This window comes from Aedes aegypti, chromosome 2 (assembly GCF_002204515.2).
Source record: "Aedes aegypti strain LVP_AGWG chromosome 2, AaegL5.0 Primary Assembly, whole genome shotgun sequence".
Taxonomy (NCBI): domain Eukaryota; kingdom Metazoa; phylum Arthropoda; class Insecta; order Diptera; family Culicidae; genus Aedes; species Aedes aegypti.
The window spans coordinates 174788532-174816393 of record NC_035108.1 but is presented as its reverse complement, the minus strand read 5'-3'; the positions used below and the strand labels follow the sequence as shown (position 1 = coordinate 174816393).

Here is a 27862-nt window from a genome sequence, read left to right as displayed (position 1 = left end):
TCAAAAGCATGAAGATTCCATATGATGCAACAAAGTAATAAGCTGCATAATCATGAGTGTAGATTTTAAAAGATTTCTTGGTAAAATTTAAGAGTAATGAGTATCACCTATACCTATACCTTATGCATCACGATTGATTTTCGTTTCATTTTAACTTTAATAAATGACCATTGACTTCGATTGCAAATAGGTGAAATATTGATGAATTGAATCTAAGATTGCATTGTTTTTTTTCCTATAAGAATTCAACTTAACCTCCAAAAACAGGTTCGGTTATTATGCAACTACTCTATAAAACTAAACATTGCTTCAAAACCCGCTCTGACTGTTTAATAGCCGTTTTGGAAGCATTTGATTTTTGTCCCGAGATCCCGGGAAATCCCGGGATTTTTAAAAATAAAATCCCAAATCCCGGGATTTTTTCGAGTCCGGGAAACAAGACCTTCTAGTTCACATGTACACTGTTCGACTGGTTTTATTCAATCGTTATGAACTCGAACTGCCGATACTGGTGATCGGTAGTGAGAGTTACATACAAAATAAGAGAGATTAGAATCTGAGCTTATCTTCTTTGCTTTGCGATGAGTAAAGTTGATTGAGAGTAAGTGTTAGAGCTACATTAATTAGGATAATTTTAAATATAGTGTCCTGTGCCCTAACACGCAACATTCCTATCGTTGTCAGGACGCAGCATGTGTTAACATATTTTATTTATCTGTCTATCTTCTATATACATAAAAATGGAGTGTTGTTTGTATGTCACGAAATGGCTAGCAAACGGGCTATCCGATTTAGTAAATTCTTTCACTAAACAATTAGTTAAGTGCTCTGACGTGTTTATGTGTATTAAAAGGTTAGGATATTCACCGGGAAAGTTGAAAAATAACGAGAGTGAATGAAAATGACATATGGGACGTTTCATGGCGTTTTTCAATAGCCAACTTGATGGCAAGACGAAGTTTGCCGGGACCACTAGTTTGAAAATAAAACATGAAACTTTTGAGCTAACCAAATACAAAACGCACAAGCTGATGTACAAATTGAATCACTTCGTAGACGCGCGCTCGGGTGGTAAATGACTGGACAATGCGTACCATTGGTACTTCGCGTACCTGCAGGTATAAAATAGATCCCATTTGTGGTCCTTAGTCTCTTGTCCAGTAACTCCTATCCCTACCTCCCCGTGGTGCCGCCTGGGGTACGAGTAATCGTAGGGAAGATCGGGTAACCAACCCTGGTGGGACCTTGGTCGTATGCTGATAGGGAAGGGGGGCTCCTCTCTTCTGAGGGTGTAGCTTATCAGAGCGTCTGTTCTCCATGTTAGGGGCGGCTCAAAACAGCGTCTGTTCTCCATGTTAGGAGCGGCTGATCATCGTCCTAGTGCCAGCGTGGGACTCTAAACAGTGATGTGCACGATGATCCTCCGGCGAGACAGGGGGTTGGTGCAGGCCTTACAAGCCAGCCGTAAAAATCATCAGTACAGGAAGCATACAATGTAAATTCGGACCGGAACAATCGGCATAGACCCAGGCATCGAAAACGGACTAACGATTGGAAACTTGGATCATGGAACTGTAAGTCTCTCAATTTCTTGGGAAGAACCCGCATTTTTTCCGAATTATTGAGGGTCTGCAAGTTCGACATCGTAGCGCTGCAGGAGGTTTGCTGGAAAGGGTCGACGGTACATACGTATAGGGATGGTTAAACCATCTACCAGAGCTGCGGCAACAGACATGAGCTGGGCACAGCTTTTCTCGTGATGGGCGAAATGCAGAGGCACGTGATTGGGTGGTGGCCAATCGACAACAGAATGTGCAAGTTGAGGATCAAAGGCCGTTTCTTCAATATCAGCATAATCAACGTGCACAGCCCTCACCTAGCAAGTGACGATGACGATAAGGACGCTTTCTACGCACAGCTGGAACGTGAATACGATGGCTGCCTAAGCCATGATGTCAAAATCGTTATCGGAGATCTCAACGCTCAGGTTGGCCAGGAGGAGGAATTTAGACCAATTATAGGGAATTTCAGCGCTCACCAGCGCTCACCAGCAACGAAAACGGCCTTAGAATGATTGATTTTGCCGCCTCCAAAAACATGGCCATACGTAGTACCTACTTCCAGCACAGCCTCCCGTATCGGTACACCTGGAGACCACCCCAACAAACTGAATCGCAAATCGACCACGTTTTGAATGATGGAAGACACTTCTCGGATATTATCGACGTCAGAACTTATCGCGGCGCAAACATCGATTCGGACCACTACCTAGTGACGGTTAAAGTGCGCCAACGACTCTCCGTTGTGACAACATTCGGTACCGACGCCCGCCACGGTACAATCTGGAACGACTCAAGCAACCCGAAGTCGCAACTGATTACGCGCAAAGCCTTGAAGCAGCGTTGCTGGAAGAGGGAGAGCTCACCGAAGCCCCTCTTGAGGACTGCTGGAGTAGTCTAAAAGCAGCCATAAACAACGCAACGGAAGGTGTCATTGGGTTCGTGGAAGCAAATTGACGGAACGGTTGGTTCGACGAGGAGTGTCAGACGGTTTTGGACGAGAAGAATGCAGCGCGGGTGATGATGCTGCAGCATGGCACCCGTCAAAACGTGGAACGATACAAACAGAAGCAAAGACAGCAAACCCATCTATTCCGGGATAAAAAGCGCCGCCTGGAAGAGTTGGAGTGCGAAGAGATGGAGCAGCTGTATCGTTCTCAAGAAACACGAAAGTTCTACAAGAAACTAAATGCATCTCACAAAGGCTTTGTGCCGCGAGCCGAAATGTGCCGGGATAAGGATGGTGGTATCTTGACGAACGAAACGGATCATTGATAACGTCGGATAACAACTGCAGCAGAGAAATTCGAAGACGTATCATTGCCGGAAGTCCACAAGACCTTGCGGTCTGGTAAACTTCACTTCCGTACTAAGTGTACCATGTACAAGGCGCTAATAAGGGGGCATCCACAAATAACGTAACATTCTAGGGGGAGGGGGGAGTAAGCTCAAGCGTTACGACCCATACAAAAATTTGAAATTTTTCATACAAAAAGCGTTACGGACGGGGGGGGGGGGTCGAAAATTTCCAAATTTCGCGTTACGTAATAAATGGACGCTGCCTAAGACCGGTAGTCCTCTACGGGCATGAAACGTGGACAATGCTCGAAGAGGACCTGCAAGCGCTAGGAGTTTTTGAACGACGTGTGCTTAGGACGATCTTCGGCGGAGTATGTGAGAACGGCGTATGGAGGAGAAGAATGAACCACGAGCTTGCGCTACTCTACGGTGAACCCAGTATCACGAAAGTCGCCAAAGCTGGAAGGGTACGATGGGCGAGACACGTTGTGAGAATGCCGGACAACAATCCCGCAAAAATGGTGTACACCTCAAATCCGGCCGGTACAAGACGAAGGGGAGCGCAACGAGCTAGGTGGTTTGACCAAGTGGAGCAGGATCTTGGAAGTGTGGGGTGATCTAGGAATTGGAGGTTAGCAGCCATGGACCGAGTTAGTTGGCATAACATTTTGGCGCAGGTCATGTCTTGAAGGACGTAGAGCCAGCAAAAGTAAAAGTAAGTAAGACGCGCGCTCAATGAAATCAATTCTTGGGGCCCTCAAAACAGAAAAAAAACGAGAAAAAAAACCTTCTCTAGCGACCCGTAAAACGAAATTTTTGCTTGGGCTCAACGAAACACTGCCCAGTAAAACGCGCGAAGACGTAAACAATTATCATATTCTGTTATAATTATTACAGAATGTGTTTCAAGGATGTAACAAAACAACAAAATTATTGGAGAAACTTAAAAGTAGATGGAGTACCGTATACCTTTTAATTCCGCTCCTAAATGCTTATCTTTGACAGATACGCGTATTTCGACTACCACTTGCAGTCTACTTCAGTGTCAGTTACTCGTATCCATACGAGTGGATACGAGTAAATGACACTGAAGAGGACTGCAAGTGGTAGTCGAAATACGCGTATCTGTCAAAGATAAGCATTTAGGAGCGGAATTAAAAGGTATACGGTACTCCATCTACTTTTAAGTTTCTCTATTGAGATTCTGCTCAGAGGATTCAAACATTAATTAAAGAGTAACAAAATTATTGCAAATTATGTTCATTACTTTGGATTTTTTTTACAACAAACTTACAAATGTAACTTCAAATGCATAACGCACTATTATTCTATTAATCTATTACAAAAATGAAACAAGTACAGAATTAAAATAATCTTTATAACAATTATCAACAATAATATAACATTTTTTTGTCATTTTCAACAGCTGTTGTTCGAAATTTGTAATTGTTTTGTTATGTAATTTTAGCCGTGATTGGACCTCTCAGATGCAATATTCTGATGAATTCCTGGAAAAGATACGACTGAACGCTGAGAACATTTTCAAATGACATCTTTTTAGAAGTTCGTAATATTTATATTTTTGAAAATATTTCTAGGAAGTGTTTTAAATATAATACCTGGAAACATCCAGTAGAATATTGCTAATATTTTGGATATTTGTCTTACAAAAATATTTCATATTATTTGCATATTTCAAAATGTATTTTTGGGAAATATTTCAAATGTATATTTTTTAGAATTCCTTGGAAATATATTGAAAATATTTTTGGATTTTTTTTTTGTTTCACAAGTTGCATTTTATCATAATATTGCTGTTAACTTTTGATATGCAAATTTTGACTAAATGCGTTCCAAATGCGGTAGCAGAAAACAATCAAAGGACTCCTAGCAACGATTTTCAAAATCACCACCAACCTAGCAACAAAAAACATCTATCTTTGACACTGCATTTCTTGTAGAAAATCTTACCGCGTTTAATGTTCCCGAAATGGCTTCTGAACGGGTCAACGGAATTGAATGATTCTTTCTCAGTTTTGTTCGTCAAGGGTTCCGACGTGTTTGTGTGCATAAAAAATCCCAGGATATTCACCGGGAAAGTCTAAAAAATGAGCGTGAACGGAGCTGTCATTTCGTATGGGACGATCAATAGCGTTTCTCAACAGCCTACTTGATAGCAAGACGAAGTTTACCGGGACAACTAGTTTTGAATAAATATTGAGAAAAAAATCTTTAGAGCTATTCAAAGCAAAATTCGAAGAGTTTCTAATGGCAGAATCTCAAAAAAAAAATAAATAAATGAAAATGAATGAAATAAACTCGCAAACTTTCAGGTTGATACCATGTCCAAATCATTATCTAGAACTAGAAGTTTATGGATGTTCGTCAAAACTACACCGTACATCATTATGAAATTTTACATTAGTTTCATATCAATAAACATGACATTCTTTAACGCAAAAAACTTCACAACACCCAATTTGACAATGATAACGACAAGCAAAGTTAATTCAATTCAGGTTACATTGCGATCCATTAGGAAGAAATGAAATCGTGTGACGGTGATCAATTTCATCCCAATTCACAGTACCAATAGCCAAACAGCTAAGGACAAATATTTGTTATTCTATACAAAAAAAAAGCCAGTGGCATTATATTTACGCCATCTGCAAGTTTTTTTTTATCTTGGTTTCATGTAAAAAATATGAAAACTCATATTTCTGTGTTTAATATCGCTTGTGCCACTATAGGGACACATGAGTCTTAAGTATCACTATTTCTAATTTCTAGCACAAGATTCAAGGCACAAGGTTCAAGACGTAGGCAAAACTTATATCAAAATCGTATTTTAACAAAACTTCTGCACTTTCCCTCTAAAAGCATTCGATTGATATGAAAAAGTTCTTAAATATAGGAACAATAGTTCCATTACATGTGCAAGGGAGCTTAAATTTCAATCGAAACTATTTATTTCAATTATTTTTTGAATAAAATTGAGCTGTGGATCACTGGTTCCTAAATAAATTACTCATGACCTTTATGTCAAATAATATTTTGAAACGACTTATAGAAAAATAAAAAAACGTAAAAAGACACTAGTGCGGCTATATACAACTTTAGGTATACCAACCCTAAATGTGTTTTTCTAAGAATTGTTGAAAAATACCTTGAAAAGATTATTCTAAAAATCTTAAATATTCTCTCGAGAATTTCCGATTGTAATTCCTAGACAAGTTCAGAAAGGAATCCCTGAAGAAATTTACTGATGGATTCATAAAGAATTGCCTATATGTACCATTAATCAAAATATCTGAAGGCTCTAAAGCAATCCAAAATATATCCTGAAAAAAAAAGGAATGATATTGGAGTATTGCTTGGGACTATTAGATTTATATAAAAAAATATTTAGAAGTGTGTGTACAAGTGGGCTACGCCCATGGTCGTAGTATTTTTCGATGTCGGCAACATTCTAGGTCATAGGAAAAACCGATTTCGAGCGACTGTGTGTAGTGTACCTGTGCTAGGTGTAGAGCAATGCATGCAATTTGCCATTTGAACTTTTTTTTCACCCCAACGCCCCAAAATGGTTGGTACCGCAATTCCTTGGGGGGCGTGGGACCGCTGATAGTCGTGTAGAGATTGACCTTGGACTTGAAATTACAGTTGAAAATATTTGAATACCACCCAGCAAAAACAGCGAAACACATTCTTGGGCATGATTTATGGCAGAGGGCTCAGATGCTTGACTGGGGTATTTTCATAAATATGCAAATAATAAAATAAATATTAGCAAGAGATTGTGTGAGCGTTTACTTGAGTTTTTGACGTAGGAATGGCTATATATGATGGAATACGATTTCCATGAAATTGTGATAAATTGATGCATTCCAAGACAAAAAATAGAACCTTCGTCTTATATCGCATTTTACCTTATATTCATGTTAACTCATATAAATTATTAAGGTTATGTTTGTATACTTTGATCGTTGGAGTTATTTCAAAATCAACTGTTAAACGCTGCACGTTTCTAATACATAAAATTTAGTTTATGAACGGCACAATTTCCAAGCGGAGCACAATGATTGCAACGAATGTTTGAAGTAGTCCATAAAGTACGTCATGCATTGATTATTTTCAATTTTGCTGTTTGCATTGTCCTAAACCTTCTCTTCCGTGACATAGTTTATGAACGACGCTTAGTATAGTTTAATTGTATGTTTCAATCATGCAAGTGTTATTTTGTTGTTGTTGTACTTCGATAATTCTTCAAACAGAGTTGAATTTGCCCTATCAACATTCGTGAAAATGTTAACCCTTCTTTTCTAAAGACTTTGATTAACTATTTTTTTTACGAAAGAAGTGTTTTTGTGTACTCGAACAAATGTGAAAATGATTGCGAATTTGGTAACAATGTTTTAGTTCCTTTTTCAACAGTAAGTTGATTGCTTATCATTAGTTTTACTATTTAAACAGGTGGACTGTTGGAATAATCTCATAAGTATGGAATCATAATTTAGAATAATTACTTAGTACTCATCTGATTTGGTTTGTCTAAAGTTCGTTGAAAATCAATGGAGCTCGAGAGCGTCCATGGGAAAGAGAGGGTTAACATGAGAGTTTACAATATAAAAAAGCTGGGAAAGCACAATGCCAACCGAATAAGTTTTCCGGCTTGAAAGAGTTAGTAGGGGTAACTGTGCAGGAATCGGAAAAGCCAAAAAACAAGGTTGTCAAAACCGTCGTATCGTTTCGGAAACAAAAAAGGCGGCGCATAAATGTTGGCAATTCTTTCTCCTTGTGTCGTACATAGGTTGTGTTGTTCATCTCAAGATGCTTGAGCTTCTGTTGGTTTTGCTTGATTTTTTGATTGGGTTTGTTTTTCTCGTTAGAGAGGTGAGGGATAATGTATTTTGATGCGGTTGCATTTGTTTCTGATGGGATGGATGTATTAGGTACAACAGAATTGCGAATGGCTAAAGAGAACTTTAAAGAATATTGATTTACTTGAAGGTGCGATCGGGCAAAAGCGAGCAGTCCAGAATCTTTTTCCTTGCAGATCGTTGTGTAAGACAAAGTTATTTTATATAGCGTAAAGGTCAACATTTGAGACGGTGGCAGTTTAACGACGTCCAGTACAATACCCGTCGTTTGGAAGCGGTCGGAGTGTGGATGAAAAACGAATTGGAACAACATTAATCCTAACAGGTTATTGTGCCGACGGTTAAATAACGAAAGTCAATGGTTTCAACAAAAAAATGAAGAGTTATCGATGAGGGTTTCTTTTTTGACAGAACAGTTTTGATAGTTTTAGAACAAGTCATTGTCCTGTAAAATCACAGGATTGAACAAAACTTTTTTGTTAATTCAAGTTATTTGGGGTAAATTTTCGAATTCAAAATTGGCTTAAGTATTATTATCTTGAATTAAACGTAATAAAACGATAAAAAATGTATTCTTATTTTAAAGTGTTTCAATTTTAATTTATGTTGCAATAAATGGTACATGTTAAGGTAAAGGATTTAAATAAGAAGGTTATTTATTGCCGTTTACCATGCTTGAAAGAAAAAATCCTCAAAGTTAATAATTTTTGAACTATATTCACTTAGAATAGGGCAATTATAATAAAGCTTTTAAAGATTTATGACACAATAATTTTCACATTGAACTATTAACATTAATTGCAAAATAACAAATTTTTAGACACGTTTACCTTGAGAACTCATCATTCAGTGAAAATTGAAGTTTTTAACGGTAATAATGTAGGAATAGAAGCTTTCGTATGCAGAAATTACAGAGTAATAACGTGTGTTACGTTGATGAAATTTATATTTCTTACTCCTAGTATCTAGAAAGCAAACCTATGCTTTCATATGTGTAAGAAATGTACCGTTTTTTCACACGCAAATTAATATACATAGGAATCTGATTTTTTGAATTTCACATATCGACATCTATTTTCTGTACATGTTGGAACTCAAAAATAAGAAAAGAAAATTCACCAATGGATGCACATTTGAGTAGAGTTTGAATTAGTACATATTGATAAATGGAGTTAGTGAGTGAGTATGTGTGTTTGTTGTTGTGATGATTTCCATTCAGTTTGGAAGATTATTGACCAGTATAGAATAAGAGAGACCAATAGAGAGGTGAAGGCTTTAAAAGTCAGTGGCAGAGTGTGTTAGTGTTTGATCTACTGTCATCTTATTCTATTTGCGAGAAAATATGTTTATTTTGTGTTTTTGAAGGAAACAGAAAAGATGAAGTCCATCGATATACATTCGCCTTTAGGTAAATGGTTCACTTGTTTGTTTGTTCCAATTATTTCTCAGAAGAAGGGAAGTGATGAACGAGTTAAATATGTAGAAGAACAGGTTAAACGACAACCGGTGAAAGCGATGATGCTTTCACGTTCGATAAGAAAACACAAGAAAATGGAAAAACAACAACATGAACATGAACAAAGTGGTAATTAGAGACCGGGTTTCCCTACCTGGTGTGAGTGCTGTCCGTTGCAGGGACCGTTGGCACAGACGCCCGTTCCAGGAACCTTCAGCTGTTCCTGTTTGTAGTCTGGCTGATATGGAAGCAACATTCGGATCTTACCCCATCGATTAAAAAATAAAGCTATAGCACCAGCCCACACTATTAACACTAACACTACGATACCGATTTCAACGCCACGTATCTGAAACGAAATAAAAAATGGGAAGATTTAAATTTATTTGATTGACATGGCGTTCATACATAGATGAACCTGTTTTGTGATGGTATAAAAGAACGCAAATTTCAAGGTACACCCGGCTTCTCTTCAAAGACAAATTTAAAAATTCCATCCCATTTGCTATCTACAGCTTTACGAGGAAGAGTTTTTTAAAACAAGATTCCAGTGAACATAGGGTGATGTGCTAGTATCCATCGTATTTAGCATTGATAAGTGAGAACTGCAATTTTCCCAGAATTGCAGTGAATTATGCTGATACAAACCGATGCCAAACAATTTTTTCTCAAAACGGCTTTAGCATTGTACAATAAGATTTTGATAAATCTTGATCTCTTTTTGGATATAATGCAAAGAAAACCCATCTTGCCGTATTCTCAATCCGTCGTATCGTTTTCATTTCTGACGCAAAAAGGTTCCAGATTCGTCTTACAACTTACGGCTCACTGTGATATATTGAGTGGTCAAAACAAAACATATCAACGCTATAATAAAATGCTTTACTAGAGTATATAGATCTACGGGCATCTTCCTCCATTCCTTCAGCATGACGGAATATAGTAATTTCCTTTAAAATTCATTGTTCGTCATCAAAATTCAGTCCAAACATATGAACACAATTCCTTTTGACCGTACAATTATGTCATTTCCTCACAGTGCAGCGAAAACAACACAATCAAAGGAATCGTATTTTTACGTCGAGCATCGCGCACACATTGATGCGCACAAGCTTTTATTCTCAGTACGATGGATTGAACTTTGTTTACATTCTCAATTTTACGCGGTCGTTGAGGAAATTTCGTGAATTATAGCACTTTTATGGCGTGTAATTGGAATGAAATCCTTCTGTGTAGAAGTATGAAGGTTTTCCATAGTAAAAATAATTGCCTGGCGAAGTAAGTCACATAGGGGGCGGGAAGAAACTTGTATCATAAAGTGGTGTGACTGGTGTCACTCGTTAAGCATATCTCTCAAATCGTGTTCGTTCATGCGATTTCGGTGAAAAAGTGCAAAGTGGATAATTAAACTGAAGTTATTTAACGAAGTAGTTTTATTGCATTTTTGGTGTACAAGTGTACAAACCATGAAAGCTTTCACAAAAATACACTTGGAAAATTAATCTATGTTGCAGGTAAGTTGGAATATCTGCCGTAGTGGAACATTTTAAGTTTGATACGACGAATAATAGCGCTTACGACGAAGTAGAATTTTTATTAAAATTTAGTGATCTCGGCAAATTTTGTCTTGCCATTTAGTAGGCTGAGTGTTAAACAACGTGTAATCTCGCATACAAAATGACATATTAGTCTATTCCCGTTTTCCCGATTGTTCCGAAGACTTTCTCAATTTTTTTTCTTCGTACTATCACGTCGCATCCCTTGTCGAGTGCAGCTATGAAAAACTGATGTCAATCCGTTCTTAAGCTACTTCGTGACATACAAACACCGCTCCATTTATACTTGTATAGATTTGCTGGGACGGCCTCTACAAATTACGCAATGCGACATACTATCATTCATGTCGTGTCCAGTTTATTATCCCAGCACGTTAGTTCGGTTAACTTGTTCATTTGTTTCAATACATTCTGTTGGTCGGTAGCCGATTTGACGGTTGGCAAATCAGTTGACCAAAATCGAATTGGTTTAGCTCAAACCACCTATGGGCGAAGCTTAATGTTTGACGAACTGATCGTACTGCCTGTAGGAATGTTGCACGAACATCGATGTCAGCATCACAAATTGAAACTTCGTTGTCTTAAGAACTGCCGATTTGACGGTTGGCAAATCAGTTGACCAAAATCGAATTGGTTTAGCTCAAACCACCTATGGGCGAAGCTTAATGTTTGACGAACTGATCGTACTGCCTGTAGGAATGTTGCACGAACATCGATGTCAGCATCACAAATTGAAACTTCGTTGTCTTAAGAACTGCCGATGCAGATGGGTAGCAAATCAAAATACGTGAGTTTACGCTGCGTCGTCATGAGTTCATCAAGGGATTTTATCAGAAGTTTATATAGGGATTGAATTAAGAATTCCTTCAAGGATACCATCAGGAATCGTGAGGATGAGGATTTCTTCTAGGGATATCATGAAGAGTTCCTCTAGAGATTCTATCAGGAATCATATCAGGAAATCATCCAGGAATTTCATCACGAGTTCCTATAGGGATTACATTAGGAATTGAGAGATTTCACCTGAAACACGTCCAAGGATTACATCAGAAGTTCTTCAAAGGATTCCATCAGAAGTATCTCTAGAGATTTCATCAGGAGCTCTTCTACAGATTTTATTAGGAGTTTATTCAGGGATTTCAATAATAGTTCTTCCAAGATTTCAATATAAATTCTTCATGAACACTTTCTGGGATTCCATCAAAATTCTGTCAGGGAATCTGTAAGGAATTCTTTGAAATATTACTTCAGGAATTGCTCTAGGGTTATTCTGAGTACCATCATGAGCATGAGCATGAGCTTTAGCATGGATGACAGCTTTGTGATTGACCAGAACAGTCGAATATGCACAAAGATTTCATGAATGGGGCTTGGGATTACTTAACCATTCTCAATGCGCACAAATCGAGAGTTCAACATTTGAAAGTCAATAATGGAGCCGGCCACGCCCTTTGCGGTAATTGGGGAAAGAAAGGAATGTTAGTTCGACAACCATTGTAACTAGAGATCGAATATACCTCTGCATCTTCACAGTTGTCATGAGAAGGATATTGGGTTAGTGAGATAAGGTAAACATCTGAAAGTCACCAATTCTTGGTGATGCGATCCATGAAACATTAACGCCTGACCCGATTCGCGATATTATTCGATAAACGAATTGTACGCCGAACAAGTGTTCATCGCTCGCCTTTGCAAGAACAAGTGATACGATCAAAAGATCATATACTATAAACGCGATCCGCGGCACTATACCACCGTTATGATCCTGCTCACATCAACCGCTTCCGCAGGAGCAAGCGACGCGACCAAAGGATCAAACACTACTCTCTAGGGTTATCCTGAGTTCCATCAAGCTATTAACTACGGATTACTATAGGAATTTATTATGGGATTCTACCGGAATTTTCTTCCAGGGTTTTCTCTAGAGAACTCTTTAAGAGATTCCTACGGGAATTCTTCAAGAGTGTCCCGGAATTCCACAAGGAAATATTTTCGGAATTCCTTAAAGATTACTCTTGGACTAGGTGAATCTCTAAGGATTCTCGAGGGTTATCTGGAATTCCTTCAGGGATTCTAACAGAAATTTTCTAAAAGAATTGCATCACCGGAATTCTTCAAGAGATTCCTTCCGGAATTTTTTAAGGGATATCTAGCGGAGTTCATCAAGGGATTCCTCCCGAAATTCCTCAAGGAATTAATCCCAAGGGATTTCCCCTAGAATTTTCCAACGAATTTCTCGCGGAATATCTCCAATAATCCTTGGGGTTATGAAGAATTCCTCTAGTGATTTTACCAGATATATCTCATAAGAATTTCACCAGTAATTAAAGAATCCAGCAGTATATCTTTCAGTGACGCTTTCAAGAGTTTTTCTTATGATTCAAGAAAGAAATTCCTTCAAGGATTTCTCCAAGAATTCTTTCAGTAATTCCACCAGAAATACCTAAAAAAAAATCCGCCAGGGTTTACTCTAAGGAATACAACTAAAATTACCCAACATATAACATCTAGAAATTTCTCTAAGGATTCCACCAGAGGTTCTTCCAGGGATTTTATCTTAATCTGGCCCAAGTAATTCTCCAGGATTTTCATAAAGATGCCAGCTGAAATTCTAATTGGGATTCCACTAAAAATTCTTTCAGAAAACCCAGCAATATTTTTTTTCTGTTTCTTTTACCGGGAACTTGAAAAATCCTCCAAAGGGTTCTTCCAAAACATTTTGCAAAAAATCCACCAATGATTTTGCTAATGTTCTCCAAGGATCCCATAACGAATTCCCCATGGGATTCGACCACAATTTCCTATAAAGGTTTTACCAGTATTTCCTTCAGAAACTTCACCAGTTTCATTAATTGTTTCACTAGTAATTTTCAACAGAGGTTTTTTTTATGAAATTTTCCCATAAGTTCTTTCAGGGTTAAAACCGGAATATTACCAAAGCTTCGCCAGAGTTTTCACCAGAAAAGTCTACTAGTGTTTTTTCTGAGGTTCTTGGTGGATTTCCTGGAGGAGTTCCTTGATGAATCCTCGGAGAAATTCTGGATAGAATAACTGTAATAATTTCTGGAGTAAATTTCTGGTGGAGTAATCCCTCAAACAATTCCTGGAAGAATGTTTGGATTAATCGCTGAAGGATTTCCTGGAGAAATCTCTAGAGGAGTTCCTAGGGATATCATTAGAAGAATCATTGGAAGATTTTTGAGTGGAGGAATTTCTGGTAGAATTTTTAAGAACTTATAGAGGGATTCCTGTTGCACAGGACTATTCTAGAGAAGAGAAAAGATTCTTGAAAGGATCTGTTGAGGAATTCCTGAAGTTTCACTGGAGGAATTCTTAAATAAATCATTGAAGGATTTTTGGATGGAATTCTTGAAAGAAACATTGTAAGAAACACTAAAGAAATCTCTTGGGAAGTTCATAGACAATTCGTAGAAAAAAATACAAAAAAGAATCGTTAAGGAAATTCCTGGAGGATTTTCCGATGGAACTTCTGTTGGAATTTAAGGAGGAATTATTGGAGGTAGCCTTGGAGTAAGCCCTGACGAATTACTGACGACATTACTTGAGAGGGCCTTCCTTAGCCGAGCAATTAGAGTCCACAGCTACAAAGCAAAGCCATGCTGAAGGTATTTGGGTTCGATTCCCGGTCGGTTCAAGGAAATTTCCTTTACTTCCCTGGGCCTAGAGTATCATCGTACCTGCCACACGATATACGAATGCGAAAATGGCAACTTTGGTAAAGAAAGCTCTCAGTTAATAACTGTGTAAGTGCTCATTGAACACTAAACTGAGAAGCAGGCTTTGTCCCAGTGAGGACGTAATGCCAAGAACCTGGTGGAGTCCCTAGTATAACCCATGGATTACTGGAAAAATATGCATAACTAAAGGAAACCACTAAAAGATACAGGAAAAAATGTTTGGAGAAATTAGCCATAGCCATTTCCATATCGAGAACTATTTAAAATTATCCCTGACATAGACCCCTCATAATTAAAGAGTGGAGTACTTCGTGAGAACTCAAATTACAATTCCTAATCAATATCCATTTTTTCCGGTACTTAAATTTTGGAAATTCAAAGCAAAGCGTGACGATCAAATTTTCAAAGTTTCCATATAAAAATGTGACCTGAGGGGGGTACGGAGGGTCAAAAATGGTAATTTTTTGCGTTACGTACGCCATCGTGAAAACTTTACCGAAACGAATATTTCTCAAAGTATCGTTGAGCGGTTATATCGGATCAATACTCATGAATGAAATCGATGCAACAAGCTTGAGGAATACGTTCGAAATAGCCACTAGGACTAGGGTACAACAGTTTAGATTTTAGACTTCCATACTAGTCATGAGGATCAAAATCACCCAGCACATCAGTAGATAACATATAAGGAAAAAATCTGATTCCCAAATAATTAATTTCATATATTGGTAAGGTCATGATATCAGGATCACAAATTACATAGCGTAACAAAAATGACGTTTTTGTGTGTCTCAAAGATCAAATAATGTGTTTCTAGTAGATTTAGGGCTGCTGAATCTAATGCCGTTCTTAGAAATATTCCAGCACGTCACAATTTTTAGCTATAGGTCACCAAAGTTGTATAAAACACTGGTTTAATTAATGTTTACATTAAATTTAAAGTATGATTTAACAAACTGTTTTGTGATCTAATCCATCAAGCATGTAAAATAGGACCTAAACTTTCATTTCAGATATAATTTAGTTGAAATTGAACGTTAACATTTCTATTAAAACGATTTGTTCAATAAGTTTGCAATCGCCGTACAAAATTCTTCGTTTCTCTTACACGCCAAATTTCAATGCTTTTTTCTGAACCACCGAAAAATAACTTTTGAGCATCGAAAATATTACAAACGTTGTTGATAAGTGTTGTTATACACATAAAGTTTGAATTCTGTGGAAAATTAACCCTTCCATTACCAACCCCCCTAAACGAGTGTAGGAAAAAACACGTTTTGGGCTATAACTTTTTTGTTTTTTGATATTTTCAAACCAAATTTTGACACAAGAAGCGCATATCCTTCTAGTTTGAGGGCTTGGACAAAATTTCAGGATTGGTCACCTGGTTCCGGAATCAAAATGGGTGTTTCGAAATGGCCACTTTCGTGGATTTGCAATATGAAATCAGCTGATTTTTTACAATGATCAGCTCTATAACGATGAGGACGGATGTCTACAAGGCCATCATGGTCACTGCATGCCGCGGATCACAATTTCCGGATGTTCCGGGGAACCGATTCCGGGCCCATTTTTGGAAGCGAGTAAATACTATCATGCGACACATCAAACTTCATGATTTTTTCAAATAATTGCATTCTATGACTGAGCTGCATAGTTCAAAACCCATTTGGCCACTTTGGAACCTGTATCTGGGTTTCCAAGGAACCGGTTCCGGGGTCAATTATTAAAACTCAGTAAACATTGTCTTGCGACACATCAAACTTCATGATTTTTCAAATGAATGCATTCTATGACTGAGCTGCATAGTTCAGAGCCCATTTGGTCGCTTTGGAACCGGTATCCGGGTTTCCAAGGAACCGGTTCCGGGGTCAATTATTAAAACTCAGTAAACATTGTCATGCGACACTTCAAACTTCATGATTTTTCAAATGATTGCATTCTATGACTGAGCTGCATAGTTCAAAACCCATTTGGCCACTTTGGAACCGGTATCCGGGTTTCCGAGGAACCGGTTCTGGGGTCAATTATTAAAAATCAGTAAACATTGTCTTGCGACACATCAAACTTCATGATTTTTCAAATGATTGCATTCTATGACTGAGCTGCACAGTTCAGAACCCATTTGGCCTCTTTGGAATCGGTATCCGGGTTTCCGAGGAACCGGTCCGGGGTCACTTGTTAAAAATCAGTAAACATTGTCATGCGACACATCAAACTTCATGATTTGTCAAATGATTGCAGTTTGGAAATTTTTCATAATATCTTTTTGTTACAAATCATTCTATATTCGATGTTAGGTTTATCGTATGTGCTCCTACCGTAGTGAATCAAAGTCCAGACGGTACCGATATCCGGACACTCTAATTCTATTAACTAATTAGAGTTTAAATTAAGCGATAATATGTTTGATTTTTATTCACTCTCTTTTCATTAATATTGGTGATCATTTTACATTCATTTCTAATCTAGTAACCACTGTAAAATAATTATTAAAAATAAAAACAAATAATTTGCTCATGTCGGACGTCATTTCGTCGCGCTCCAACTTCAACTCAAGTTGAACGATCGATGAACGCGCGAACATGGAAAAGTGAAACGAAAAGTTTGTTAAAAATATTTTTTAAGAGTGTCTAACTAAAAGTGTTTAAAAAAATATATTTTGAAAGTTTAGTGGTTGCACTTTTGTTGAATATGTTGGAAACGTACATTTAGCGGTGTTTTAAAAGATTGTCCGGGATTTCGAGCCAGTGTTTGAAAACCCGGACATCGTCTTAAAGACCCTCGTTTATCTCGTTTGTCTTTATCTTAAATAATAACGGTGCGAGCCGCATCTAATGCAGTTTATGCTACATGTGTTTCAGCTCAGGTAATCAAATCACTGTTATTACAAATGTGCTATTATTTTTATCATTGTAGAGCAAACGCGGACATCTAGTTTATTAAAGATTGTTATTCATTTAGGTATTGATATTATTTAAATTAAAATCAAACGGATATTGCATGTTTTAACACAGTTGTCCGGATTTCGATCCAAAAGTGTCCGGATTTAGAGACATCATTTGCATGAGGTGTCCGGATTTATAGACAAGACATGCTTCAATATTTTACTGTTTTTTTATGTTAAAATCATGGTTTTTACCAAAAAGTTCATCACTTTTGTGAAGACCAGGCTTGAAACTATCTTTGAAATAATATTATATTGAGAATTCCCTAAAACAACACACTCATATTAGAGTTTGAACATTTGTAGTGCCTTAAGCGTCCGGGTATTGATGCACCACGGTACAATACGAAAATAAATCAAAAATACTTAATTGAGAGCAGTTTTATAGAAATTGTGTGATTTTTTTTATAAAATTCACCGGTTTTGAACATTAACCTAAAGGCTGGCATTCGCTATTGCACTAAATGAATAAAGAAGAAACATTCATATTATGAGCTTTGATACTTTGATTTGTTTAAATGATTTTTTTAGAAAGGATACTGGCAGCACTGGCTTTTGTATCGTCAATGTTATCTACTGAAGAACAACGGGGCAGTCCTTGTTGAGCTGTCACGTCCTGTTCTAGATCAAAGGATACTTAGCAAACATGATCCATATCATCGCCAACTTAGCAAAGAAAATCAAACTTTGACTTCGCCTTCCTTGTGAAAAACCTTACCGCGTTTGGTGTTGCCGCATTTGATATTTGCGTCTCAAACGCACAGCAATATCGACTTTTACCTCTCATGAGAAAAAGCCCCACAAGGTTGGTAGCCATCAAGTTTACGCCTATGGCTCTGATTTAATCAGGGGTATAACCATGCATGATAAAACCCATCTATACAAGCTCCAAACCTGAAGGACATTATAGTTTAAGTTGCCAACATCTACCCCCAATGATAAATGAGCGAGAGAAATGGGTTTTTTCATCGCTCTCTCTTTGGGGCTTCCGTTCCCTGCTGCTATTTATCAAGGTTGTTATAACTTGCGAAACATTACTGATCATGAACCGATACAGATGATGTCTTTCTTCACTTGCTTCGATTGTGCTACAAAATCAAATAAGAACGAATTCTGCAATGCATGCTCATAACATCATGAGTCCAAGTCATGGTGTATTTTTATAAGATGAAAACACATTCGAATCATGATATCATGAGCCATTATCTTGTTTTTGGGTTTTAATCACTACCCGTGTAACTTTTATATGTTCAGTTCTCATAACTATTCTCATTACAGTTTCATTGTATTAATAATTATTTGAAATTTTCAAATCAAATAAAATTATATGTTTACTTGTTAACTTATTTTCATAAAGCAGAAAAATGTAAAATTAGGTATTAAAAACTTCTCTGATATCGGTGTTATGATCTTAATCAACATTCAATTCCTTTTTTTAATTTCTGGGTTACGAAACCATACAAAAGCCCCAAACAGTATCCTGTCTTAGGCGGGAAAGCGTATTAGAGAGTTGACAACCGATTTGTTTCACTGATTGATGAAAATTTTCTTCCTACTTTTATTTAACCATTCATAACATTATTTTTATGAAACTTACCGTTGGAAGTTCTCGAGATGTGGAATTAACGGAAATGTTGCCGAACTCATCGCTGAAAATTCCGAATGTATTCAGCGATGGTGCCGTATCGGCATGTGGCGATATCGGTGGCCCACTGTTACCAGAGAGCGCACCGGAGTCCTGCTGGAACGACGTCCTGGGAGGCTCTGTAATAAAAAAAAAAGAAGTGAAACAAAATGAGATGTAAACATCAGGGATTTGTGTAATTAAGGCGTCACGCTCTTGAACCTACCCAGCGTCCTGAATACGATGGGTCTGCTCCGGTATTTTTTCCCGTTCCAGACTGCCGCTACTGTCAGCTGGTATTGCGTATCCGGCGAAAGTCCTCCGAGTGTGACCGCCTCCCGGTTTCCGGCCACCACTACGACAACCCTGTAACTTAAAGTTAATCAATTATCTTGCTTGGCCAAACACTACGACGGCATACGGCAAGGGGTTTTTGCGGGCTATGTATTCATGGCTGATTTGTTTGCATGTTTTCTGGAATGGGCGGAAAAGGCGGCGAGCACTTAACAGCAGTAAGAAGCATGTTTCTGGTTTTATTTGTCAGGTTTCAATGGTACGTGCTGAACAATAAAATTAGTGTCAATAAACAACATTAACTATCACAGAACAATCACAGATGAAAAAAAAACATTAGGGGGATTAAGGACATATTGAACATGCAAGGTGACAATCTAAGTTTCAAGAAACGAAACGAATCCGAAGATTGTTCGGCTAATACGATTGACGAGGAGGCATTCTCCATATGAGAATGATTCAGACCAAATTATAAGGACTGTATCGGATAGTAATAGAAAAAAAATCAAAACGGTGTATCTCAGAACACAGTCAATCTTTTTCAAAAAATTAAGCCGTTCTAAAGAAAACCAAAAAAAAAATTGAAAATTATGCGTTCCACATATGAATACACTTATTCACTAGTGAAAATTAAATCTTACAATAATGGCATTTGGAATGTTTCTGATACACGATTTTAATTTGAACACCGTGCTTGGGTCCTCCATAATAGGCTAATTGTTTCTGCAACAACTTTTTTTTTTCAAGATGCTGAAGTAATACAATATGATATCTGCTTAATTTTTTATGATCCCATAAAGAAAATGCATTTGATAATAGTTTTTAAAGCTATTTATACAGGTTGATATATGGCAAATCAACTTCAGACACAGAATTCCATTTCAAAATTGACCCGTCATCACAAGGTCACCAATCTACTGCAAGGGAAAAGGCGATTAAAAATAACACAACATCTATAAATTTTAATGCAATCCTTGTATAATAATAGAATTCCAATAAAACCATTCAGACACGAGGGTGGCCGAACAAAACGAAAAATCAATAGTACACCGTAACAACGAACACAACCCAAGCCTTGGTATAACTTATGGATGTCGTGTCGATCCCTTATATTCTTTTTTTTTTCAACATTCCAGGTCCGTTGATTCATCGTCGATATCGAATTTTCATTAAGCTCCAATACAACCCGAACGCACATGCTCTTTCCAATCCATTGATGATGACCAACCCAGCGAAGGTGATGGATTCATACGTACACTATTCTAGCTGGTTGCGGTATTGTTACGTAGCTAGAATAATAGTAATGAGTGAATGCATTCCAATCCATTGAGCTTTTTTGTTTGAAGTTTGAACGTAGCTCATTACGTTATTATGTCCATCAGGCTGATTAATGTTTTGACAGGATTTTATCTGACATTATCTTATGATTGTTATATGCTCCATGACATTTGACCATACGAAAAAAGTCAATCACTAGCACAGTAGCTTCTTTTGACGAATTCCATCCAGAATGAGCCGAAAACAAATTAAAATCGTCTGATTTCGTATGGTCGAATAAGTGTTTTGCGTAAAAAAAATGATCATTTTGACTTTTTGAAAATGGCCCAAAAGTTTTTGCATGAAACTTATTTGAAAAAATTCTAATTCAGTAAGTGCTTCATCAACATTTTCTTCCCCAACCCTAAGTTACGGTAAAGATGGGCGTGACCGGGAATAGCGATATTTATGGTTTTGGTTTTTTAAGATTGGACTAAGGTCAACAACCAAACCTTGTTCCTGAAAGTGGTCTTAATGATACTATCAAATAAAAAACATAAATATTGCTAGTATCCAATCTACGAAGTATACCGTATCTACGCTAACGCTAACGTTTCGCTAAACTTATTTGAAAAATTCTAGCTCCGAAATTGTTGATTTTAGAGAAAAATGTTCTATGAAGAATTTGTAGTGGACCGTTTGGACTATAAGTAAGTGGAAAGGGATAGGGTCTTCACTCTCGAAAACGTATTATTAATGATAGGGAATCGCGAATAACTAATAAAAATTGCCTATTTTAATATTTAACTATTTTTTTTGCATTGAACTTTATATAATTCGAAAATAGATACTTCTAGAGAAGTTATCCAGATAATCATTATGGTTTAGTAGCATTTCAAGATTCTGATTGTATCATCAGAACGTGTTTATCTTGAAAAAAAAAAAATAGACATAAAAATTGACCGACACATAGAATATATTTTCAGTGTTTATTTTTTTCTTGCAGCCCAAATGGTTCGTTACAACTTCTTCATAGAACATTTTTCTCTAAAATCAAATGTTTCGGAGTTAGAATTTGTTGAACAAGTTGCACGCAAAATTAGGCCATTTTCCAAAGTTATTCTCGAGTCAGAATAATCGATTTTGATATCGATGATATATCTTTTTTTTTGTTTATAATCGGTTTTCTGAACATCGTTCACTTAGAATGGCGTTGTATTTTCGAGCGGTTTGTTCTCTTTGCCATAGTGATTTTCTAAAAGCTTTCGGGTTGAAAAACTGAATCAATTTCTTTAGCATATAAGCGCTTCTTACCGCCAAATTTCAAATGGTGTGACTGACGAAAACCCCCCCATGATGAAGAGAACAAAACGGTTGATAATACGTAAGCTCCCTTACTATTCTAAGATGTTATGGAAATTTAATATCCAATAAAATGCTTTCGATTGAAGTATTGAATAGTTCTACCATAAGAGCTGTTGAACAAAGTTAAACATGTTTTTTTTAGTCAAATATCCAAATTCTTCTGAACAAATTATATGTTGGTATTCTTTACTACCGTACTAATGGTAAAACTCTAAGACTACACAACATATTTTCAAATTCTTCGATGTAATGTCTCACAATGATTTATCCATATAGGGTAGAAGCACCGGTTTTGGCCATACGCCAATTGTAGCCATAGTGGATTATACACCGTTCTACATAGACATTCAGCATAAAACCTTGTGTGTTAAGTAGATAGCATTAATATGATAGAGCTACATTCATTAACTCGTCCAAATTGATTCAAAACATAAGAAAAACAATTCATTTTCTTTATAATTTTAAGTTCCACACACCTAATTTGGCCAGAGCACTCCTTATTTGGCCACTCTCATGAGAAATCAATACAATTGGCCAACTTAGGATTAAAAGTTTAATCTCTGGCCGAAACTGGTTCCGTTGGCCTATATTGACCAACGGGATTTTGAAAGCGAAAAAATGGTTTAGCTCAGTTTTGATATTTTACACAAATAATATGGATTGAAAGCTTGCATTTGACATATTTGTAGTATAAATACGGCTTTCCATTTAATTTTTATTGTCATTTTCTCTTAGGCTGGCCAAAACCGGTGCTTTTACCCTATGACGATTTTTTCGGAATTACAACATCGTTCAGTATAATTCAAACAAGGTACAGAAATCCAATCAAGATTTCATTGGTTAATCAAAAAGATATAGCATGCACAAATTGTTCATTTTATTAAATTGTCATACATCAGAAATGTTAGAATTGTTTTCATTGTAACTGTCGTTTCTGCACTAAATTTCAACCAAACTAAACTCAGCAAGATAGGTACCGTAATCCGGGGTATCATTGATCAGCGGGGTAACATTGATCGGAATGACTCATCTCATAATAAGTTGGTATCATCATTAATTGATGAAACATTTCCGAAGCATGAATGTGGCTTCTCTTTCCTATATTTATGAGCTATTAAAAATTAAGATTTTTGCAAAAATTGCGTTAGCTTTGTGCGTAAATTTGTCAAGTTTGCGAAACAATGATTTCAATGGTTAAAGATGACACTACCGAAGATTCATGTCTCACATAAGTTCTGCAAGCGATATGAGCAAGGAAAATGCGGTTCTCACTAAAAATAGCATCGCCAGAAACGATTCCGCTGTCAAATTTTTTATAACTATGTTCAATTAGGCAAAATTAACGAATTACTGTTAAGAATGTATAATTCCCTTAGGAAATTGCCTACCTTTAGGCGTATTCCGGTGTTTGAGGTGTTTTTAATTTTAAAATAACTCAAAAAGTAAATGAGATGTAAGCGTTTGGACATCATATTCGGCTTCAGGGGGCATGATTTAAGTAAGTAACGACATTTTCAATATTACCGAACGTTGTTTACATGGATGATCAATGTTACCTCATATCAGCTAAATGAAAAAATCACATAAAACATTGTTGTAAACATGCTTAAATCTTTCAAAAACCAAAATACAGTATATAGTCACGAGCTATGGGTGGTAGTACTTGTTTTAAAAATATAAAACTCAGAGCATTTGCATTTTTGAATTAAATATTTAAGAAATATCCTAAAAACTGATCAATGTTACCCCGGATTACGGTACATCCGAAGAATAAACTTATACTTTATATATACTTGTTTAAACGTTCGCATCTTCGAACCTGTCCAGCACACCTCCTACATTATTACGGTTGACTTGCAGGGCCTGACACCAACCCCCTAGATTTCCGAAGCATTATTCCCCCTAAATGTTCGGAGGGCCATAGTACGCCAGTACCATGAGGAGGTAGGGATAGGAGTTGCTGGGCCAGAGGCTAGAGACTACATAATGGGGTCTATTTTATTCCTGTTGGTACGCGAGGTACCAATGGTACGCCATGCCTAGCCATTTAACATATTTCTTTTTTTTATTTACCAGAGCTGCGGCAACACACGTGAGCTGGGAACAGTGAGTGATGGGTGATATGCAAAGGCGCATGATCGGGTGGTGGCCAATCAACGAAAGAATGTGCGAGTTGAGGCTCAAAGGCCGGTTTTTCAACTTCAGCATCATAAACGTGCATAGCCCTCACTTCGGAAGTACTGATGATGACAAGGACTCATTTTACGCGCAACTCAAACGCGAATTCGACCGCTGCCCAAGCCACGACGTCAAGATCATCATAGCAGATTTGAACGCTCAGGTTGGCCAGAAGGAGGAGTTCAGACCGACGAAAGGAAAGTTTAGCGCTCACCGGCTGACGAACAAGAACGGCCTACAACTGCTAGATTTTGTCGCCTTCAAGAACCTGGCCATTCGCAGCATCTACTTTCAGCACAGCCTCCCGTATCGTTACACCTGGAGATCACCACAGCCAGGGACGAAAAAAATCATGCTCACTATACTCAATTCGCTGACATTTATGCCTCCATCAAAGTAACCGCACCACCACCAATATGAGTGTACCAATGAAGATGGTACAAATGTAGATGAACAAAACAAACAACGATGACCGTATGTCGTTGGTGTTTTTGATTATCAGAAGCAGAAGAGTGTCAGTTTTAGAAAATTGATTATTAATGAGGTTCATATTAATTAAACAATATTCTGATATACGGGTGATGAACAATCCGATGCACGGAATCGATTATGTTGACGCGTCTTTAGTGTTCTTCGTGCAAAAATTACAACTTCCCGAAGCGGAATGTAAAAAAGTCAAGCTTATTAGAATGAATATCATATTTTGTTTCTGATAATCACAAAGCGGTTGAGTATCAGCAGGCTAAAAGGAAACTGAAAATCTTGCGGCAAGCGCTTTGTCAATCTTTGTTGTGTTGTCAAGGTGAGGATAAAAACAAATAAAAACCAACGAAGATTCTACCCAGCAAGTGTCAATATAGGCTAGGGTAGATTGAGTATTTTTGACCACAGCAGCACTTCTCCAATATAACAGACGTCAGAACTTATCGTAGCGCTAACATTGACTCTGATCACTATCTGGTGATGGTGAAACTGCGCCCAAAACTATCCCTCATCAAAAACGTACGGTATCGACGCCCGCCTCGGTATAACCTATCTCAACCGCACGTAGCCGCCGCATACGCGCTGCATCTCGAGGACGACGTGTTGCCGGAAGAGGGCGAGCTTGACGAAGCCGTGGAAAGGAAGACATGTAACGAGGAGAAGGACGCAGCGCGGGCTGCAATGCTGGAGCAAGGAACGCGCCAAATGTGGAGCGATATGAAAGGAAACCAAAGCAGCAAACCCGCCTAAGCATCTTGACGGACGAACGTGAGGTGATCGAAAGGTGGTAGCAGCACTACGATGAACACCTGAATGGCACGGAGAACACAGGTGCCGAGGGTCACGACAGCGGAGGAATTGACTACGTTAGCACGGCGGATAAAGGAACCAACCTGTCCCCACATTGATGGAAGTTAAGGTTGCCATCAACCAGCTCAAGAACAACAAGGCAGCTGGTAAGGATGGTATTGGAGCTGAACTCATCAAAATGGGCCCAAAGAGGTTGGCCGCCTGTCTGCATCGGTTGACTGTCAGAATCTGGATAACGGAACAGCTGCCGGAGAAATGGTTGCAAGGGGTCATCTACAAGAAGGCGACAAACTGAAATGTGAAAACTATCGATGACGGAACAAATCTTCACTGTACGGCAAATTCTACAGAAATGCCGTGAATTCCAAGTCCCAACGCATCACCTGTTAATCGATTCTAAAGCGACTTATGATAGCATCGACTGCAAAGAGCTATGGAAAATCATGGACGAAAACAGCTTTCCCGGAAAGCTCACAAGACTGATAAGAGCAACGATGGACGGTGTGCAGAATAGCGTGAAGATTTCAGGTGAACATTCCAGTTCGTTAGAATCCTGCAGGGCACTTCGACAGGGGGGTGCCTACTGTTCAACATTGCACTAGAAGAAATCATGCGGAGAGCCGGGTTCAATAACCGAGGTACGATTTTTTCAAGATCCAGCCAATTTGTTTTCTTCGCGGATAATATGAATATTGTCGGCAGAACATTTGGAGCGGTAGAAGACCTGTACACCGGCCTGGAACGTGAAGAGACAAAAGGTTTGGTGTTGAATGCGTCAAAAACAAAGTACACACTGATAGGCATAGCCGAGCGCGACAGAGCCCGCCTAGAAAGCAGTGTTACGATAGACGGAGATTCTTTTGAGGTGGTTGATGAGTTCGTCTACCTCAGATCCTTGTTAACGGCTGATAACAACCTTAGTCGTGAAATACGGAGACGCACCATCAGTGGAAGTCACGCCCACTGTTGGCTCCAGAAGAAGCTGCGATCGAGAAAGATTCACCGCCGCACAAAATGTACCATATACAAAACACTTATAAGGCCGGTGGTCCTCTATGGACATGAAGCATGCACCATGCTGGAAAACGATTTGCAAGTACTTGGAGTTTTCTAACGACGGGTGCTTAGGACCATCTTTGGCGGTGTTCAGGAGAACAGCGTGTGGCGGCTAAGAATGAATCACGAGTTCGCTAGGCTCTACGGCGAACCCAGTATTCAGAAGGTGGCGAATGTCGGAAGGGTGCTTTGGGCAGGGCATGTTGCAGGACTACCGGGCAAAAATCCTGCAAATATGGTGTTCGCGTCGAATCCGGTTGGCATAAGAAGGCTGAGAGCACAGCGAGTGAGGAGGCTTGATCTGGTGCAACAAGATCTGGGGAGCATGGGCCAAAATCGAAGTTGGGGGACACAGCTATAGAACCAGAAAATTAAGTAAAACAAAGTACAGTAATCCGATTGCGATTTCATTGGTAAATCAAACAGATATAGCATGCACAAGGTGTCCATTTTATTAAAAATCAAACCTTAGAATTTTCAAAATTGGTGGTTTTGTTCTGTACTAAATCTTAACCAAACTAAGCTCAGCAAGATACATTCAGAATAATAGACTATTCACTTTGTTTATGAGTTACTTTGAATAGCGTTTCGCAAGTTTACCATATTGAAATATCAACAGATACAATCGGTGTTTTTGTGTGGTACCATGTTGACCGTTTACTCCCAATTGTATCGTATATCAGACTAGGATCATCAGACTTGTTTGAGCATATTTGTTGTCTTAATTGACTTCTTTATAAATTCATGGACCATAGAAATTCTTCTCAGATATATTATTTTAAATTGTAGCAAAACTAATTATATCTCTGTTAAGTTTTATTGATACGGTAATCACAGACAGTGTTGTTGTGTTATTGTGGATTATTGACCTTTTGCCTTCGACATTCACAACACGAGTGATCAAACGAATGTACGAAAGCAAATTGTCAAATGAATGCAGCTGGCTATGTAGACGACATCAGAAAACGGTACAATTTTGAATAATTATTGCATTGAACAGCTCGAATATCAGGTACGGTTTAGTTTATTTTTATCGTTTTCATAATAAGAGCTGCTTGAATTGTATATATGTCACATTCGATATAACAAGTAAGATTAAACTATTATTCTGGTTGATCATCAAACATTTCTGAAATCTGTTCTAAACTCATGATTCATGAACATGTTATCGTGTCTGACGACATTCATTCCACAGCTTTTGTGTTTCTTGATGTTAATTCTATCACTCGTGCAGTGTGGGAGCGGTGACGATAGCGGATGAGTGCTGAGAATTATTTGACTACTTGATTCGCGAAAATGTCGAATGTTTACATGATTCCGGGAACAATTTCTTCGAAGAGAAGAAGCCATTTATTCATTTTACGGGTGAATCCTTTGCCGTTTTCAAATATATCATAGCA

General features: G+C 37.9%; 1 protein-coding gene across 4 annotated transcripts in view; it reads right to left on the bottom strand.

The window, feature by feature from the left end:
- The window catches only part of LOC5569059, a 288587-nt gene that overhangs the window by 149016 nt on the left and 111709 nt on the right, over positions 1-27862 (bottom strand). For 3 of the 4 annotated variants that reach the window (XM_021843203.1, XM_021843205.1, XM_021843204.1), the window contains 3 exons: positions 19246-19391; positions 18993-19159; positions 9349-9543 (listed from right to left, as the gene is read on the bottom strand). In XM_021843203.1, coding sequence (XP_021698895.1) covers positions 9349-9543; positions 18993-19159; positions 19246-19391 — 508 coding nt within the window. The remainder of the gene's footprint in view (positions 1-9348; positions 9544-18992; positions 19160-19245; positions 19392-27862) is intronic. The other variant, XM_021843206.1, reaches the window with a different exon arrangement.